Source organism: Anomaloglossus baeobatrachus, chromosome 4 (assembly GCF_048569485.1).
Source record: "Anomaloglossus baeobatrachus isolate aAnoBae1 chromosome 4, aAnoBae1.hap1, whole genome shotgun sequence".
NCBI lineage: Eukaryota > Metazoa > Chordata > Amphibia > Anura > Aromobatidae > Anomaloglossus > Anomaloglossus baeobatrachus.
In genome coordinates, this window is record NC_134356.1 from 436,744,076 (window position 1) to 436,763,832 (window position 19,757).

A 19,757-nucleotide genomic window follows, 5' to 3' on the forward strand; every position below is an offset into this window, starting at 1 on the left:
CAGTGACTGGATCATGTATAAGCAGGTAAAGTCTGTGATTCATGTAGGCTCACTGAATGTAAAGTCTCCACAGCCTTGAAAAACACTATTCTCCTGAATATGCTATGGAGAAACAGATTACAAGTAGTCTTTGTACAAGTAACCCACTATTGTACAGGTAAACATTTTAAGCTTTCAGACAGATTTCCAATAGTTTATTATTCTCACTCTCCTGACTCAAATCTTTTTGCTATCAAGTTCGCTTGCTTCAGAGTTTATGGAGTCTCACTCTGATGAGGCAGTTTTTTTTTTTATTTCTCCAAGGCCAAATTGCCTTTCAAGTCTCCTCTTTTGCATCTTTAGATCCTCATACTGCAGGTCAATTTGTCCCTTGAACCTTCGGTAGATATATATAAAAAGGGGACCTCGTGTATACCACCAACTACAATATGACGTATTAGACAGAGGCTTCTTGAACATAAGTTGATTTACACCTGGTGTCTTCCACACCCATGAGAGTGGAATTACACATACTATTCAGTACATGACACTTATTTGTGCATAAATTACTTTTTCATCAAATATAGAGAACTACATTTGCTTGTTAAGGTCTCAGTTAATCGCATTTTTCTCAGACCATGTTTTGGTCACTCTCATAGTCTCATCATATTCCCAGGTATGGGCACTGGATACTAAATATGATATTAAAAGACCAGACTACTATCCAAGAAATCAAGAACTAATGGACTCTTTTGCCACCAACTCTACGGAGGGGATGTCTCCAAATATAATCTGGGAGGCTCAAAGGTGTGGTCAGGGGAATCTTTATGAAAACACGGTTCTCATGTAAAGCAGCAGTGAGTTTCAGCAATGATTTAATGGCTGACATTTATATACCTGAAACTTGCCATAAATTGCCTCACTAATCACAATACAAAATTAATGTAATTTTAGTAGTGGTTTGTAGGTTTAGTAAAATGTGCACTTAATTGCAGTTCATATTCTGGATATTACAGACCTAAACATTTTAAATCTTTCTAATAAAATTGAAGCTTATGCGGATGACTATCACTAATCTAGTTATTTCTCTCCCTCATTTGAATGTTGGAATTTAAAAAAAATTACTCTAACCCAATTTTAAAAATTAACTTAACTTATCTAAAGTCAAAGGCCTTGAACATAAACATACCTTTAAAAACGGATTCCTCATTGCAAGTCATTCAAATTTTGCTAGTCATCTCAGTCTTTAAAATACTTGGGGATTCTCCTCCCTGTTGACTATAATTTTGAAGATGGAATTTATTTCTTGCACTTACTGCAGGCCATTAAAGATGATTGTGCAAAAATGATCAAAAAAATCTTTTCTTGGTTTGGCAAATATGAATGTTCTTCCCCGCATCCCATATCTACTTCAAACCATCCGAATTAAAGTTTCTAGCTCCTTTTTCAAATCTTTCATATCCCTCACAAATAGGTTTTTGTGCAAACAAACCGGCAGATTAATGGGGTCCCTAGTATGTAGACCAAAACGCAGAGGTCAGATCTTTAAAAAAAAATATATTATTTGGCCACTCATGTCTAGAGTTCTTGACTGGTGAATACATGCCTCGGTGAAGCCTTGGGTACAAATTGAACAAAGTTTCTCAGAGATCTCCTTGTTTGCTCTTCCATGGCTTCCCTCCATTTCCCATCCTTCACCAAAATCTCATCCCACAATAAATACTACTCTTGCTTGCCGCTCCACATCAGAGATACGCAAACTTCTCCTCCCCATTCCATCTCCTTGACCTCCAGTTATTGGTTCTCCGGATTTCCACCCTGGTTTGTTATACTGTTTTCTGGCTGTGGATTGCCCGGCAAAGGTATAGCGCTTTCCAGATTGGCACAGGCAATGTCTGCCCCTCATTAGAGACTCTTCAGGTTACAGTGGACTCCATTCCACTACGTAAATGGCATTCTCTCCAACTCAAGACATTTTCTTCGCTCTCTATAAACTTATGACCATTGTGATCGAACACCCACTGCATTTGAAAATCTTTGTTTAGGTAAGGGTGTGCTGTGTCATACACTTCAGTACTTTCACTGCTAATCAATCTGATAGATCCGCTCCCTCCTAAGTTTTAATCACAATGGGAAGAGGATTTGGGCATCACTCTCTCCGGGGAACAGAAGGATAAGATATTGAAATTGGTGCATAGATCTTCAATAAGTACTAGGGTCCAGGAGGCAAATTACAAACTTCTCTTTCGGTGGTATAGGGTTCCAGTTAAATGAAACAAAATGTTTAAATTGGTGAATCCAAGGTGTTCGATGTGGATCAGGTGAGGGGAATTTTCTTTACATTTTTTGGTCTTGCCTGGCCTTACAATCATTCTGGATGAAGAGCATTATCAGAAAGGTTACAGGTATTATATATGATTTGAGCCCAGAGTTGTTCCTTCTCCATCTTGCGAAACCTGTCTCCTCTTATAAATGTTCTTTGGCGAAATTTTTGATGGCTGCCAGAGCCTATATTTGTTTGTTATGGAATAAGGCCAATCCTCCCGTTCTATCCCTCTGGATTTCTAAGGTCAAGAAATGAATGTATATGGGGGACTTGACTGCTTCCCTGTAGAATAGGTATGAAACGTTTTATAAAACCCTTGTTTTACTGGGTGGCGTTTAAACATAAGTGAATACAGTGATCTTCTGCATTCGGAGTCTTAGATTTCTGCCCTTTGTGCCTGGGCCAAATCCTCACCCCATGAGGCTTTGATTTATGATGGCTTTACCCTTTTTCCTCTATGTTCCTCCCTTTTCTTTGTCTTATTCCTACTAGGCATTCTTTGTTTTTACCCTTTTCTCTTATAATGAAAACTGGACAGAAAGATACATATATGTATGTTTTAGCTATCCATTGTTATACCTTATTTATGTCAAATAAGTAACTTGTCTATATATTGGATTGTTCCTGTTTTGTCTCAATAAAAATTTAACAAAGAAGACGTGGTGAAAAAATTTGGAATACTTGGAAAAAGAAACTACCATGATTCTTAATTTACGAAGGAATGCTCTTTAATAAACGCATACATTAACATTTCTCTTAATGTTGGAAAGTTGTCACTGAAAATGAACAAACTTAAAATTACAGTGAGACGAACAATTGGATCCATAGCTGTAAACCTTAAAGAAAAAAACAATGTACCCGACAGATTTGGAAAGCAGCAAAAGGATTTCTAAAAGTCTTGTCCCGCAGATACCGTATACAGGCAAAAGTACTATTGTGGACTGCACACAATATATTTCTGTTCTACAAATGCTACATGGAGGCGAATATTGGAATACATGTACTGTAATTCCACTTCAAGATACGGACCTTTTAAACACACCCCTTTTATGAGACACGTAATCGATTTAATGTGGATGATGGAACCCTTTGTGTAAATATATGCTCCTATCAAGAAGAAATTGGTATTCTGCAGTAAGGATTACTTTTAAGTCAGGTTATACTTATAGTGCCATATTTTCAGTATATCTTATAGTATTTTTTTGCCAAAAATGGGGACAGAATGCATTGAAGGCTACTTGGTTGGAATAAAAAAAAAAAAAAAAATGTTATTGCACATTATAGGCACCAAAATTTTGGCCATATAAATTTAGCCTTAGGGCTGGTTCACACTAAGCGACAGCGACAACGAGGTCGCTGTTACGTCACCATTTTCTGTGATGTAACAGCGACCTTGTAAGTCGCTGTTATGATCGCTGCTTAGCTGTCAAACACAGCAGCCGAAGCAGCGATCATAACCGCGAGAGCAGGGAGCCGCGCACACTGCTTAGCGCTGGCTCCTTGCTCTCCTAGCTACAGTACACATCGGGTTAATTAACCCGATGTGTACTGCAGCTACATGTGCAGAGAGCCGGAGCCGGCAGCACAGGCAGCGTGAGAGCTGCGGAGTCTGGTAACTAAGGTAAATATCGGGTAACCACCTTGGTTACCCGATGTTTACCCTGGTTACAGCTTACCGCAGCTGCCAGATGCCGGCTCCTGCTCCCTGCTCGCTTCATTTCGTCGCTCTCTCGCTGTCACACACAGCGATCTGTGTGTCACAGCGGGAGAGCGCCTTTGAAGAAAACGAACCAGGGCTGTGTGTAACGAGCAGCGATCTCGCAGCAGGGGCCAGATCGCTGCTCAGTGTCACACACAGCGAGATCGCTAATGAGGTCACTGTTGCGTCACCAAAACCGTGCCGTAGCAGCGATTTCGGTAGCGATCCGCTATGTGTGAAGCACCCCTTACTCATAGACAATACGTGAGCTGCCAAAGCTTTTTGATAAGCTCAGAATGATATCAAGGTGTCAGAGGAAGCAAACAAATCACTACAGACAGTTTCACCATCAGATGCAATTTCCAAACTTGCACTTCTACTATTCTTCGGGATTCAGTATCTGAAGAGGTTTGCATATTCACTGTAGGAGTGTACCCATATTACCAAAATTGTAGAGAGAATTTATACTTCTAATATGGCAATAAGTGGCAATTTCAGAAACTTTACAAAATGCACAAACACAAAATAAACATTTTATATAAAAATAATTTCAAAAGCATTCACAAATATGCAGAAAAGGACAAAAAATTGGAGCGGTTATTCCCATATATTTATGTGGTCAGCCTCTCTGTAATGCAACATGCACGGTAGTACAGATTACACTCCACTACATATTAACTTCTAGTGCACTGCAGAACTGCAAGTGCTCTAGGCGAAGGAGACATTGCCCTTGGTTACCAGTGATTGGATTATGTAAATTATATGGTATAATCAGTAAAAAGCAAACAGTTGCCTTCCACTAGAAAAAGTCTGGGTTTTTTTTTACTTGATGATATGTTTCTATTCACTTGAGTTGAAACACCAGTTAGAGCCTGTGAACATCTTCCGAGCTTTTTCTGTGAACCAAAAACGGGTGCATTTGTTGTTTCCAATTCCCGACAGTTCATCACAAAAAAAAAAAAAATAATATATATAGATATAAAATCACAGGTTCACAATATTTTTCAAGTTTGGAACCTAATAAGCCAATTCCGCCATTCTTGTGTATGATTACCAAGAATGAAGTTTCACAAATCTTAACCAGTTATGTACATGCCCTGTGAGAAGTAAAAGGGAGGACTTATCGCAATAATCTGAGCTTGGTCAAACTTACAGGTGTTTTTGGACTATTGCATTTCACAATAATAAAACACAATGCCAGAAAAAAATATGTATATATTACATCAATTGTATTACAGATTTTGCAGACTGAACTTTCAAGAATGTGAACTCTAAGTGATTCAGAGAGGTGAAAAAAAAAAAAAAACCAGTAGCACATTGTCATATTTTGCTGACAATAAGAATCAGAGCGCTTACAGTCAGTAAAATGTAATGTCGCTGTATTGCGTCAGACTACTCAGGGCTAGTGTCAGATTACTGCACATACACTAATTTTTAGGCACTTTCGAATAAAAGGTTGAGAGGCTTCACAATTTAAACAATAAAGGACTTTGGTTTGAAATTTAAATATTAAAAAAGTAAAAAACAAACAGTGCTGAAGAATCTCATGACTGGCCCACAAAAGGACACGGAGGTAGAGAAGCCGTGGCAGAGATCGGGCCCATGTTAAACATTCCATTCCATCTCTGCATTAACAAAAACTGAGCACATAGACATATGTAGAAAAAGAAATACTGGTTCAAATGTAAAACTTTACACTGCTTGATGAGGTCTGTCCTTTAATAACTCTTGCTTGGATAAGTTACAGCTTGAAAGCCACACTGACTCTCCGGATAATCCCCCAAATATCGGTTCTGTTATTCTCGATGGACCAGGACAAACAAACCCAGCAGGAATAAGACGGCATACTGAAAAAAAAAAAAGAAGGAAATCATTGAATCAAAATCAGTTTAAAGTTTTTAGACTTGACCCACAGGCACACAAGAAATTTTTTATTAGTTGTAAAATAAAAAAATATAACCTTTCGAAATCTTATGTTTTACATTATTAATGGTCTAATTTCTCTCCTAGATGCATTCTTCAAAAACAAGAATAAGCACCATAAAAAAAGCTCCCTGTTCCTTCAGCTTTATTGTGTGAAGCCAGAGATTCCATACATCACAAAACAGCTTCCGTATGATCAAGGGTTAATGAGTCATTTTATTTATCTTTATAAGTTGAAGACAAATAAGCAGCGATGAGAGAACCTGTTTGTAGGACTCCGGTGTAGCGGACAGATCAGTAATCTGTGAGTGATGCTTTTTAGGCTGCTTTCACACATCCGGTTTTAGCAGTGCGGCTAAATCCGGCTCTAAAACCTATGCAACGGATGCGGTGAAAAGAAGGGAATTTTGTTTACTTACCGTAAATTCCTTTTCTTCTAGCTCCAATTGGGAGACCCAGACAATTGGGTGTATAGCTATTGCCTCTGGAGGCCACACAAAGTATTACACTTAAAAGTGTAAGGCCCCTCCCCTTCTGGCTATACACCCCCAGTGGGATCACTGGCTCACCAGTTTTAGTGCCAAAGCAAGAAGGAGGAAAGCCAATAACTGGTTTAAAGACCAATTCAATCCGAGGAAACATCGGAGAACTGAACCATACCACATGAACAACATGTGTACCCGAAAAAACAGAAAAACCCCGAGAAAACAGGGCGGGTGCTGGGTCTCCCAATTGGAGCTAGAAGAAAAGGAATTTACGGTAAGTAAACAAAATTCCCTTCTTCTTTGTCGCTCCATTGGGAGACCCAGACAATTGGGATGTCCAAAAGCAATCCCTGGGTGGGTAAAAGAATACCTCATGATAGGGCCGTCAAACGGCCCTCTCCTACAGGTGGCCAACCGCCGCCTGAATGACTTATCTACCTAGGCTGGCGTCTGCCGAAGCGTAGGTATGCATCTGATAATGCTTGGTAAAAGTAAGTAGACTCGACCAGGTGGGTGCCTGACACACCTGCTGAGCCGTAGCCTGGTGCCGTAATGCCCAGGATGCACCCACGGCTCTGGTAGAATGGGCCTTCGGCCTTGAGAGAACCAGAAGCCCAGTAGAACTGTAGGTTTCAAGAATTGGTTCCTCGAGCCCCCGAGCAAGGGTGGATCTGGAAGCTTGCGACTGTTTACGCCGACCAGCGACAAGGACAAAGAGTGCATCCGGGTGGCGCAGGAGCGCCATGCGGGAAGTAGAACCTGAGTGCTCTCACCAGAACCAACAGATGCAAATCTTTCTGAAATTGATGGACTGGACGAGGACACAAAGAAGGTGAGGTGATATCCTGATTGATATGAAAATGGGATACCACCTTAGGGAGAAATTCCGGAACCGGACGCAGAACTACCCTGTCCTGGTGAAGGACCAGGAAGGGAGTTTGTATGAGAGCGTTGCTAGCTCGGAAACTCTCCTAAGAGACGAGACCGTTACTAGAAGGCCACTTCCCGTGAAAAACGGGAAGGGAGACATCCTTCAAAGGCTCGAAAGGCGGCATCTGGAGAGCAATTAGAACCTTGTTCAGATCTCAGGGCTCTAACGGCCGCTTGTACGGAGTGCTGAGAAGACAAACTCCCCATAGGAACGTGCGTACCTGAGGAAGTCGTCGTTTCTGAAAAAATACAGATAGCGCTGAGACTTGTCCCTAAAGGGAACTGAGCGACAACCCATTTTCCTACCTAGATTGCAGGAAGGAAGGAAACATAGACGATGCAACCGGCCAGGGAGAAACACCCTGCGCCGAGCACCAAGATAAGAACATCTTCCACGTCCTGTGGTCAATCTTGGCGGACGTTGGTATGCTAGCCTGTCTCATGGTGGCAACCACGTCCTGAGGTAATCCTGACGACACTAGGTTCCAGGACTCAATGCCACACCATCCGGTTGAGGGCCGTAGAATTCAAATGGAAGAATGGCCCTTGAGACAGCCAGTCTGATTGGTCTGGTAGTGCCCCCGGTTAGCCTACCGTGAGGCACCACAGAACCGAGTACCACAACATCCTCGGCCAATTTGTAGCGACGAGGATGGCGCGGCCGCAGTCGGTCTTGATCTAGCGCAGTACTCTGGGCAACAATGCCAGAGGTGGCACCTAAGGTAGCTGGAACTGCGACCAATGCTGAACTAAGGCGTTTGCCGCCAGAGCTCGATGATTGTGAAACCGTGCCATGAAGCTGGCACATTGTTGTTGTGCCGTGACGCCATTAGATCGACGTCCGGCCTCTGTCAGCGGCGCCAGATCTCCTGAAACCCGTCCGGGTGAGGAGACCATACTCTTTCGGCCACACCTCAGCGACTTAGGAAGTCAGCTTCCTAGTTTCCACACTTGGGATGTGAATTGTGGATATGGTGGATGCCGTGTCTTCCACCCACATCAGAACCTGCCGGACTTCCTGGAAGGCTTGCCGGTTGCGCGTTCTACCTTGGTGGTTGATGTATGCCACCGCTGTGGAGCTGTCCGACTGAAGTCGGATATGCTTGCTTTCCAGCCGCTGTTGGAAGGATTGTAGGGCAAGATACACTGCTCTGTGTTCAAGAACATTGATCTGAAGAGTGGACTCTTGCTGAGTCCACGTACCCTGAGCGCTGTAGTGGAGAAAAACTGCTCCCCACCCTGATAGACTCGCGTCTGTCGTAACTATCGCCCAGGACGGGGATAGGAAGGACCTTCTTTTTGACCAAGAGGTGAGAAGAAGCCACCACCGTAGAGATTCCTTGGCCGCCTGAGAAAGAACGACGACTCTGTTGAGGGACGTCGACTCCTCGTCCCATTGGCGGAGAATGTCCCATTGTAGTGGACGCAGTAAAACTGCGCGAAAGGAACTGCCTCCATTGCTACCATCTTACGTAGGAAGTGCATGAGGCGTCTCAATGTGTGCGACTGGTTCTTAAAGAAGAGCTTGCAGCCCGTAGTGAATGCTGTTTGTCTAGCGGCAGCTTCACTATCGCTGAGAGAGTAAGAAACTCTATGCCTAGATATGTTATCGATAGGGTCGGGGTCGGATCTGACTTTAAAAAGTTGATGATCCACCCAAAACTCTAGAGAGTCTCCAGCGCAACGTTCGGGCAGTGTTGGCATGTTTCCTAAGAGAGTGCCTTGACAAGTAGATCGTCTAAATACGGGACCACAGAGTGACCCTGAGAGTGCAGGACTGTGACTACTGCTGCCCTGACCTTGGCGAAGACCAGTTGGACTGTCGCTAGCCGGAAGGTAGAGCTACGAACAGAGGGTGTTCGTCTCCTATAACGAAGCGTAGAAACGCTAGTGCTCTGGATCAATCGGCACGTGTGGATAAGCATCCTTGATGCCTAATGATGCTAGGAAATATCCTTGGGACCTTGAGGCGATGACATGGCGGAGGGATTCCATCCGGAACCGCCTGGTGTCCACGAGCTTGCTGAGCATTTTTAGATCCAGAACGGGACGGAACGGCCCGTTGTTATAGGTAGCGCAAAGAATTTGGGGTAAAAACCGTGACCTTGTTCCTGAAGAGGAACGGGGGTCATCACTCTTTCTGCCTATAGAGTGCACCCTGTTTGCAGAAGAGCAGCGGCCCGGCCGGGAGGTGGAGAAATTCTGAAGAATCGAGTTGGAGGACGAGAAGTGAGCTCTATCCTGTACCCGTGAGACAGAATGTCTCACACTCAATGGTCATTGACCTATGGCAGCTAAATATCGCCAAGGCGGGAGAGCCTGCTACCGACCGAGGCCGCAAGTCATGAGGAAGCCGCCTTGGAAGCGGGTTTTCAGACTGTCGCTTTTTTGGGCGAGACTGAGCCCGCTAAGAATCTTAGCTCCTCTGATCCTTTTGAGTCCACATTGGACGAGGAAAAATGGGACCTGCCCGAGCCTCGAAAAGGCCGAAAACCCCGACTGCCTCTTGCTCTGTTGGGGTTTGTTGTGTCCGGGCTGAGGAAAGGATGAATCCTTACCCCTGGACTGTTTGATGGTTACATCCAACGCTCACCAAACAGTCGGTCAGCAGAAAAAGGCAACTGGTTAGGCAACCTTTTTTGGAAGCAGAATCTGCCTTCCATTCACTTAACGATCAGACCAGGCTCTGCTTAAAAACACGGAGTAGCGGAGGCTACCGCCGCACGATTCGCAGAGTCCAGGACAACCTGAATCGCGTAAGAAACAAATGCAGACATTTGAGAGGTTAAGGATGCCACCTGCGGCACAGATGTACGTGTAACCGTGTCAATCTGTGTAAGACAAGCTGAAATAGCTTGGAGTGCCCCAAGGGAGAGAATGCCGGAGCCAACGGTGCGCCGACAGCCTCATAGATGGCTTTCGACATCTGTCTGTCAGTGGCATCTTTGAGTTTGCAGTTCCATCTCCCACTGCAACTATGGATCTAGCTACAAGCCTGGAGATTGGAGGATGCCGCTCGGGACATTGGGTCCAGTCCTTGACCAAGTCAGGGGACAGGGATAACGTGTATCCTAAGCCGTTTGGAGAAGCGCATATCTGGATAAGCGTGGTGTTCCTGGACTGCCTCTCTGAAGGCAGAGTGGTCCAGAAAAATACGTGAAGCTGACTCCTCCACTGGAGGAGCTGTGAGAAATAACCCACATTCTATAGATGGACGCTATAAGATTATTTACTATGGCGTCACAATCAGGTGTATCCAGATTGAGAGCGGTCTCAGGATCAGAATCCTGAGCCGCTACTTCCGCCTCATTACACAGCGAGTCCTTCTGTTAGGACCCTGATGAAACCGAGGCCGCTCATAGCGAGCCCACTTAGGCTGTCTGGGACTGACGTCCGTGCAGAGCCGTGACTCTGGGATGCGTGTGACATTCCCGGAGCTGTTAGTTATTCACACTGAGGGGGGCCATGGATCAATGATTCAACAGTGCCCATATTGTGAGAGACATGTCCGGACTGCTAGGCTTCTAGTATCATAGCCATAGTCTCAGAAAATCTGTCAGTAAATACTGCAGACACCGTCCTCATCCCCTGGCCATTAGTGCATACAATGGGAGTCTATGTAACCTGCCGGCCGTGTAGCCGTACATGCTGTACCAGCTGTATAGAAAAACATGTGGTTCTGCACCTTTGTTTTACACAGAGAATATGCTGATAACTCCTCCGCATAATCCAGGAGGGTATATACAACGTGCGAGCAAACAGTGCAATGTATATAGTACAAGCATATCTATAAGTGCACTTCTGCACTAGTGGGGTTAGCACCACAGGTGCTGCTTAACGCCTGTCACAGCGATTGTGTGACTATCAGAATGCCAGGGTCTTCCACACTTGTCTCTGTATCGTACAGAAACTGACACTAATGGCTGCCGGTGTCCTTGTAGAGAAGGAAGCCGTGGGCGTGCCTGAGAAAGTGCGGGAATCCGGATTCACAGTGCACACAGTGAGAGGGGTGGAGTATGCAAAACATACTCCAGCTCTCAGCTCTGCTCTATGCAGCGTCACGCCCCTACCCTGACTGTCAGGGCTGTGGGCGGTAACGAAGGGAGACTAGGCCCAGAAGCCGGGGACTCGAGTTAACAGCGCGGCCGCCGTAAAAGCGCGGGCCGCGCTGAAGTCCCCGGCGCACCACAAGTGCCAGCCGCGCCGCAGTTCCAGCGGCCGGCGCGACCGATTCATAGAAGTGGCCAGCGTCCCGCCCCTCTCCTGACTGGCAGGTCTGGGGGCGGGAACGAACGGAAGCAGGCCGCAAAAGCCGGGGACTCTAGTTATCAGCGCGGCCGCCGTAAAAGCGCGGGCCGCGCTGAAGTCCCCGGCGCACCACAAGTGCCAGCCGCGCCGCTGCCAGCGGCCGGCGCGAGCGATTCCTGGAAGTGGCCAGTGTCCCGCCCCTCTCCTGACTGGCAGGTCTGGGGGCGGGAACGAACGGAAGCAGGCCGCAAAAGCCGGGGACTCTAGTTATCAGCGCGGCCGCCGTAAAAGCGCAGGCCGCGCTGAAGTCCCCGGCGCACTACAAGTGCCAGCCGCGCCGCAGTCCCAGCGGCCGGCGCGACCAATTCCCATAAGTGAGCCTGCTTCAGCAAAGCTGAATGAGGCCATGGCACAGGCGCCGCAGCGCTGATGTCCCCCGGCGCACTACAACACCCAGCATGCTGCGGTGTGAGCGCCAAATGCACGGGGACACAGAGTACCTTGAGGAAGCAGGGCCATGTCCCTGATGTACTCCGCTCCATCCAGCATCTTCTCCAGGGGCTGTAGATGGAGCACGGTCTCAGTGCCTGGAGACCGGTAAATCCCACTTCACCCAGAGCCCTGTAAAAAGGGATGGGGAAGGAATCAGCATGTGGGCTCCTGCCGCCGTACCCGCAATGGGTACCTCAACCTTACAAACACCTCCGACATACAGTGGGGTGAGAAGGGAGCATGCTGGGGACACTATATGTGTCCTCTTTTCTTCCATCCGACATAGTCAGCAGCTGCTGCTGACTAAAAAGTGGAGCTATGCGTGGATGTGTTGCCTCCTTCGCACAAAGCACAAAACTGGTGAGCCAGTGATCCCACTGGGGGTGTATAGCCAGAAGGGGAGGGGCCTTACACTTTTAAGTGTAATACTTTGTGTGGCCTCCAGAGGCAATAGCTATACACCCAATTGTCTGGGTCTCCCAATGGAGCGACAAAGAAAAACGCATCCTTTGCATAAGTTTTTACATGTGGCCCGTCCGGTTTTTGCCAGTTGCGGCACGCTACTGAGCATGCGCAGTGCAAAAAACCGCATGCGGCGGCCGGATGCGGTTTTTGCCGCATCGCGACGCATCCGGCATCCATAGGCATGTATTGGAAAAAGCGCTGCATCAGCCGGATGCGGCACGATGCGTTTTTTTTGCCGGACAAAAAACCGTGCCAGGCAACGTTCCATCCGGCCGCCGCATGGGCTACATATGCCGCATCCGGCAAAAACCGGACCGAACGCAAGGCCATGCGGCACAATCTGGCACTAATGAAAAGTATATGCGGAAAAAACGCAACCGGCGGCAAAAAAAAACACGTTGCGTTTTTTTCTGCAAAGAGCCGGATTGTGCCGCACAGCAAAAACCGGATGTGTGAAAGCAGCCTTACCTCTCAGCACTCCCGGTGTAACATCATCATGCTCTATAACACCCTGCATGAATGCCACATAGTGTTTAAAGGGAACCTGTCAGCAGAAATTTCGCCCAAAACCTAAAAGATTCCCCCTCTGCAGCTCCTGGGCTGCATTCTAGGAAGGTCCCTGTTATTATTGTGCCCCATGTGAGACCAAAATAAAGAGTTTATAAAGTGGTACCTTTTTGTATTCAGATACTGTAAATGTGACACGGGGGCGGGCTCTATGGCGTCCGTTATTCTGCCTCCTGGTCCTGTATGCCGCCCCCATCGCTCCTTTCCATAGCTGATGCACCGCCCACTGCTCCAGCCATCCCCACGCATGCCCAGTGCCAGTCTCACGGGACTGACGTGTACGCAGGGAAGAGATTATGGGCGGGGCTGTGATTGTTATCAGCAAGTACCCGCCCATAATCTCGTGACAAAAGGGACGTCATCCCTGGAAGCAGCCCATACAGTCTAGCATCCACCCTGAGCACAGTGTGACCGGTGGTGAGGTTTGCGCGCTCACGAGATTATGGGCGGGTACTTGCTGATAATCACAGCCCCGTCCATAATCACTTCCCTGCGTACACGTCACCAGCGGTCACACTGCTCAGTCCCGTGAGACTGGCACTGGACATGCGCCGGGATGGCTGGAGCAGTGGGCGGTGCATCAGCTATGGAAAGGAGTGATTGGGGGCGGCATACAGGACCAGGGGGTAGAATAACGGACGCCAGAAAGCCCGCCCCCGTGTCCCATTTACAGAATCTGAATACAAAAAGGTACCACTTTATAAAGTATTTATTTTGGTCTCACATGGGGCACAATAATAACAGGGACCTTTCTAGAATGCAGCCCAGGAGCTGCAGAGGGGGAATCTTTTAGGTTTTGGGCGAAATTTCTGCTGACAGGTTCCCTTTAATAGGAGCGGTTCCCTTTAATTATGATTTTCAACTCAGCACAATTATGGAACTTTGAGAACCTCTGGGCTGTACCTTCCCCTAAATAAGATTACCTATAGTGCTCATGTCCTGTTGGTCTCAGCTCAGAGAGAAGATTACATGATCATTTACTGGTCAATGCAGACTTAACTCTGCAATACCAGGTCATACTATATCTTACTCATCACAGCTGAAAACAAGACAAGAAATGTGACCTCTTAAAATCACATGAATCGGCAGTGACTAGGTGCAGCGGTTTTGGGATGTCATCACTGGAGCAGGGTATTGGAAAGTGTAGAAATGGAAGCAACAAGGGGAAGTCGGCAAGGTATTCATTTTTCAAGGTATATATTTTTTTTATTTAATAGGACACTATAGCTTTAATGACAGGTCTGCTTCAATAATTACATTTTTTAAGAAAAATATCAAAGCAAAGATTTATTTTGCCCAAATCAAAACTGCTCACCTTAAACTTGGGATAGTCATTCATGAGGATTGTGACAATGCCAATGTAAGGTACAAATCTGAAAAATAAAATCATCATTACATGAAAGTGGACTACTAAGAAAATACAACAGTTTTACTTGACAATTGTTCAGTATGGAACAATGTACAGAAGTGGCTGGTATAAAGCAATCATGGAGTGACACTGGGATCTGTCGTCACACACTGGGCAGTTGTAAGTGTTCCTAATGGTAACCATGCTATACAAATAGAATAGGACATAAAACATACTTTTCACATTAACAGGCTGTCATTTTGAAATTATTTTTAACCATTTTGACAAGTTTAATGGGGTATTTCGGTCTTATCACTAGAATATGTGGTCACGTTCTAGTCAGAGGTTGTCTTATACACAGGACCACCACAATCAATGATAGTGAATGGGGCTATGCTGCGTTACATGCACAGAACCTGCAGCACCCAGCAACACAAACGCTTATTTTAGCAGTGTGTGTGGTCCTAGCAGGAAATCCCAATTGACCGCATCATGTTGGCACTAACCTGTAATTTGTCACCACTAAAACACTACTTTATGCATAACAACCTGTTGGAAACGTGCTATACTATTCTACCTAGTTGTTGCTATTGCTAGGTCTTCTGAGACTGCACGACTATAGCACCTGAGTGGCACTGAAATGGCAGAAAGCAGCAGAGGCTTTGTCCACTTATTTTATTGTAACCCATCCAGTGTTTTTAGAAATAATACAGCCAAGTTTTAACATTTTTGTATGACAAATGTTTGTGAGCAATAATGAATTGGCATTATATGGCAGAATAAGGGTTACATTGTAACCAGCCTTCACGAAGACAAAAGGAAGTAATGAAGAATATTTACCAATGCCGAGGAAGCAGTACAGGGGAATACTAAAATATGACAATATACTGAATCTGCCGGCAGGACCCCGGGGATCAGCGAGTAGTGCTTTGTATTCAGATGCTTGCCTCAGCTGATGATGCACGTAGGAAACATTCTGGTGTTTATGTGAGAATTATTCATGGCGTGCTAATGATGTGAGTCAGTGACAGTGACCTATGGATGCATCATTGCAGAAGTGCTAATGATTCTCCATCGCCTTCAATATATATAATATGCGTCGCTTCACGTAACAGATTGTTGGGTTAACATTAGGGGGTTAAGAGGTAGTAAGTCATTAGGATTGACATAACACTATACTCTCACTTAACAGGCCCGCTCAAAAGTCTATGTGCATCATTGACTAAACTGACAGATGGCATTTCATAACTGTCAGGATTCTGAAATAAAGAAAAAAAATTCAGCGCACCAAATGTCTGGAGTAAACTTAGTAAAATAAGGCAGCTCTATGCAGAGATATCTACATTTCACGTAAGCAACAGTCTTCAAAGATGATATTTTCCACAAGAACAACAAGTTAAGGCTATGCTTACGGGTTGCATTGCAACAAATCCACCACGAACCACAATATAAACTGGTAAAATGTCGAGAGCACAAAGAAGGGCGTAAAGCTACAAGTAAGATTACTCTAAAGTGTGTTCATGTGGTCTGTTGCCATGGACACACATACACATAGGAGCTTTAGACACAATATGGCAACATTGAGTTAAGCAATTTTAGGGGGGTAAATTTAGATGCACAGGACAAGTAATAAAATTGTTGGAAGAATGGCAATCATGACCTCATTGCAGGTGGTATGATGCAGACAGCAGTTATAATCTACAGTATATATGCACTTCATTTTTAAAACTAGGTAAAATTATCACCGCTTTGACTTGATCAAAAAAAAAAAACAAAAAAAAAAAACAACCTTCTCTAAGATCTGAAGTGCAATATTTAGAACATTTTAAGGCTACATGCGCACGCTGCTTCTTTTTCGTGTTCACAAACTGCAGCCAAAACTGCACCTTGTCAGAGAGAGCCTGGAAATGTCACAAAAAATGTAGGTGCTTTTTTGGTGCATTTTTGCTGCTTTTTTGGTGCGTTTTTGGCTGCAGTTTTGTCAACAATTGTTTCATGTATTTTTCAGTTCAAACAAGCCCATAAAGCTTGTTGAATTGAAAAAAAAAAATTAGAAATAAATAAATAATTAAAAAAAACTGGCGTGCGGTCCCCCCCAATTTTAATGCCAGCCAGATAAAGCCATAAGGCTGCAGGCTGATATTCTCAGGATGGGGAGCTCCACGTTATGGGGAGCCCCCCAGCCTAACAATATCAGTCAGCAGCCGCCCAGAATGGCCGCATCCATTAGATGCGACAGTTCTGGGACTGTACCCGGCTCTTCCCGATTTGCCCTGGTGCGTTGGCAAATCGGGGTAATAAGGAGTTATTGGCAGCCCATAGCTGCCACTAAATCCTAGATTAATCATGTCAGGCGTCTATGAGACACCCTCCATGATTAATCTGTAAACTACAGTAAATAAACACACACCGGAAAAATCCTTTATTAGAAATAAAAAACACATTCCCTCATCACCAATTTATTAACCCCGACAAAGCCCTCCATGTCCGGCATAATCCAGCATGCTCCAGCGTCGCATCCAGCTCTGCTGCATGCAGGTGACCGGAGAAGCAGCAGACACCGCCGCTCCGGTCACCTCCATGCAGCTAATGAAAGCAGCCGCGCGATCAGCTGAGCTGTCACCGAGGTTACCCGCGGCCACCGCTGAATCCAGCGGTGGCCGCGAGTAACCTCAGTGACAGCTCAGCGTGGAGCCGGCAGGAGCGTGGAGCCGGCAGGAGCGTGGAGCCGGCAGGAGCGTGGAGCCGGCAGGAGCGTGGAGCCGGCAGGAGCGTGGAGCCGGCAGGAGCGTGGAGCCGGCAGGAGCGTGGAGCCGGCAGGAGCGTGGAGCCGGCAGGAGCGTGGAGCCGGCAGGAGCGTGGAGCCGGCAGGAGCGTGGAGCCGGGGACTTTCAGCGGCGGCGGTGAGAGGGGTCCATCATCTCCCCTGTGCGTGCACGCTGGGGACAGCGGTACTTCAGGGAACACGTGGAGGACGGGACTATCAGCGGCAGCGAGAGGGGGATGGACGTTGGCAGCTGAAAACATTGATTTTTCCCTCTCACTGCCGCCGCTGCTGATAGTCCCGTCCTCCACATCATCTCCCCTGTGCGTGCACGCTGGGGACAGCGGTACTTCGGGGAACACGTGGAGGACGGGACTATCGGCGGCGGCAGCAGCGAGAGGGAAAAATCAATGTTTTCAGCTGCCAATGTCCATCCCCCTCTCGCTGCCGCTGCTGATAGTCCCCGTCCTCCACATCATCTCCCCTGGGGACAGCGGTACTTCGAAGAACACATGGAGGACGGGACCACTTGCCTGACCTCACTTCCTGACAAATCACCTGCGTTTTTGCTAGCAAAAACGCAGGTAAAAGGCAGGTAAAATGCACCACTTGTGATTAGCATGCATTTTTCCTGCGTTTTTGATGCCCTCATTGATTTCAATGGGTGACAAATGCTGACAAAAACGCAGGAAGAATGAACATGCTGCATTTTTTTTGTCACAAACTTTTGACAAAAAACGCTGACAAATAAACTGCAGTGTGCGCATGACAAATCTGACTTCTCAGACTTTGCTGGGAAGTCAGATGTCAGAAAGTTCAGCTGACAAAACTGCAGCCAAAAAAGCAGGAAAAAAAGCAGCGTGCGCATGTAGCCTTATGGTGAGTGTCAGGAACTGGATACTGCCTCACACTTATTTCCTATTTGCTCAGCCTTGGTTAATTTATTTATTTTTTTTAGCCAAAAGCACTGAATACTTGTTTGAGCATAAACGTCTCCAAATCAGTAGTGATGAGGAGATTCTTTTCTGACAATCATAACATTTAGGTAAGAGACTTACTCTAACACAAAAAACAAAGCCACATAAACAACAACTTACCCTCTTGCTCTTCCAACAACGTCTTTCTTTTCCAGCCAGTTCTGGCCTTGCTTGTAAAGTCCTCGATCATCTACGGCATTGTTGTCTCCCTTGGTTAAAAATTTGATATCTCCATTTTCCCTTAAAAAGAATTATCAGTCAAATATTTACAATTATTATGAGCAGTTTTCATACATAGGACTAGTGACTAGTTTTGAGAACATTTTTTTCTGATTCAGACTTCACCCCTGTTGGCATCACATATTGTGCCTCTGTTCAGTGTACTGTATACTTCCAGTTTAACTATGTCATTCTATTCAGGTAAATGGATCCCTATGGATATGCTTGGTGTATATACCAGATCTTTACCTTTCAAATATGCTAAGCCTAAGGCCATAACATAATGTGAACAGGACCTTATTGTAGGCATCTAGTTTTTTGTCAACACTACTTCACCAATTAAGAACATCATTAAAGATATTCATGCTGCGGATGAATTTAGCACATAGAGGATTGCCTATAACAATTGTTTCCACATCAGCTGTATATGTATATGTTTATACTGACTGACAAAGCAGGGAGATGTTAACCCCTTAACGACCCTTGACGTACTGGGTACGGCACGGTGACATGGTGCTAAACGACCCATGACGTACCCAGTACGTCATGGCGAAATCGCGGTCCCGGAGCCCCGGGGAGTGCAATTTGTTTAATTAAACAGTAGATTCGGGAAGAAGGGGACCTCTGCCTGACCTCAGGAGGGGTGGTGCTTCCTCCCCGAACCTACAGAGGCTGTGATTGGCTGACGAACGCCGCTCAGCCAATTACAGTCACTAATGTTCCAGCCATTGAAAATCAGCCCTGATCAGTGCTGCTGTAGCACTGGCCATTGGCTGGAGCTGGGTGATCGGTGCTTCACCCGCCCCCAGCTCTGATTGGAGAGACTGGTCTTGTGACCGATCTCTCCAATCACCGTGGATCTGGTGCTGGTGACCTGTGTCCGTCCCTGAAAGCCGAGGAGAGCGGTCTCTGCGGGTGCCCATCGGTAAGTTGCTGCCCCCGCCGCCCGCCCCTGATCGCCCCGCCAGCCACGCCGCTGTCTCAGATCGCCCCGCCCGCCAGCCTCGCCGCTGTCTCAGATCGCCCCGCCAGCCCCGCCGCTGTCTCCGATCGCCCCGCCTGCCAGCCCCGCCGCCGTCTCCGATCGCCCCGCCCGCCAGCCCCGCCGCTGTCTCCGATCGCCCTGCCCGCCACTGCTAGCTCCGCCGCTGTCTCCGATCGCCCTGCCGCTGCTCCCGATCCACCGCTGTCCCCGCCGCCGTCGCACTCACCTTTTTCAGCCGCTGCTGCCCCCGAATCGGCCCCCCACTGTTCCCGATTGGCCGCCGCTGCCTCCTTCATTGGCTGCCCCTTCCCCATCGCCACCACACCACCTCCCCCCTTTATGTGCTGCAA

General features: G+C 46.5%; 1 protein-coding gene and 1 non-coding gene across 2 annotated transcripts in view; both read right to left on the bottom strand.

Annotated features, from left to right (window-relative positions):
* Nucleotides 1-3,008: 3,008 nt before the first annotated feature.
* Nucleotides 3,009-19,757, bottom strand: part of SEC11A (SEC11 homolog A, signal peptidase complex subunit) — a 44,569-nt gene continuing 27,820 nt past the window's right edge. The window contains exons 4-6 of the mRNA XM_075345484.1: nt 18,324-18,443; nt 14,430-14,487; nt 3,009-5,851 (exon numbers count right to left, since the gene is read on the bottom strand). Coding sequence (XP_075201599.1) covers nt 5,801-5,851; nt 14,430-14,487; nt 18,324-18,443 — 229 coding nt within the window. The 3' untranslated portion in view covers nt 3,009-5,800. The remainder of the gene's footprint in view (nt 5,852-14,429; nt 14,488-18,323; nt 18,444-19,757) is intronic.
* On the bottom strand, nt 14,064-14,155 carry LOC142304878 (Z30 small nucleolar RNA). The gene has a single exon (XR_012753522.1). It is a non-coding gene; the product is annotated as a Z30 small nucleolar RNA (small nucleolar RNA).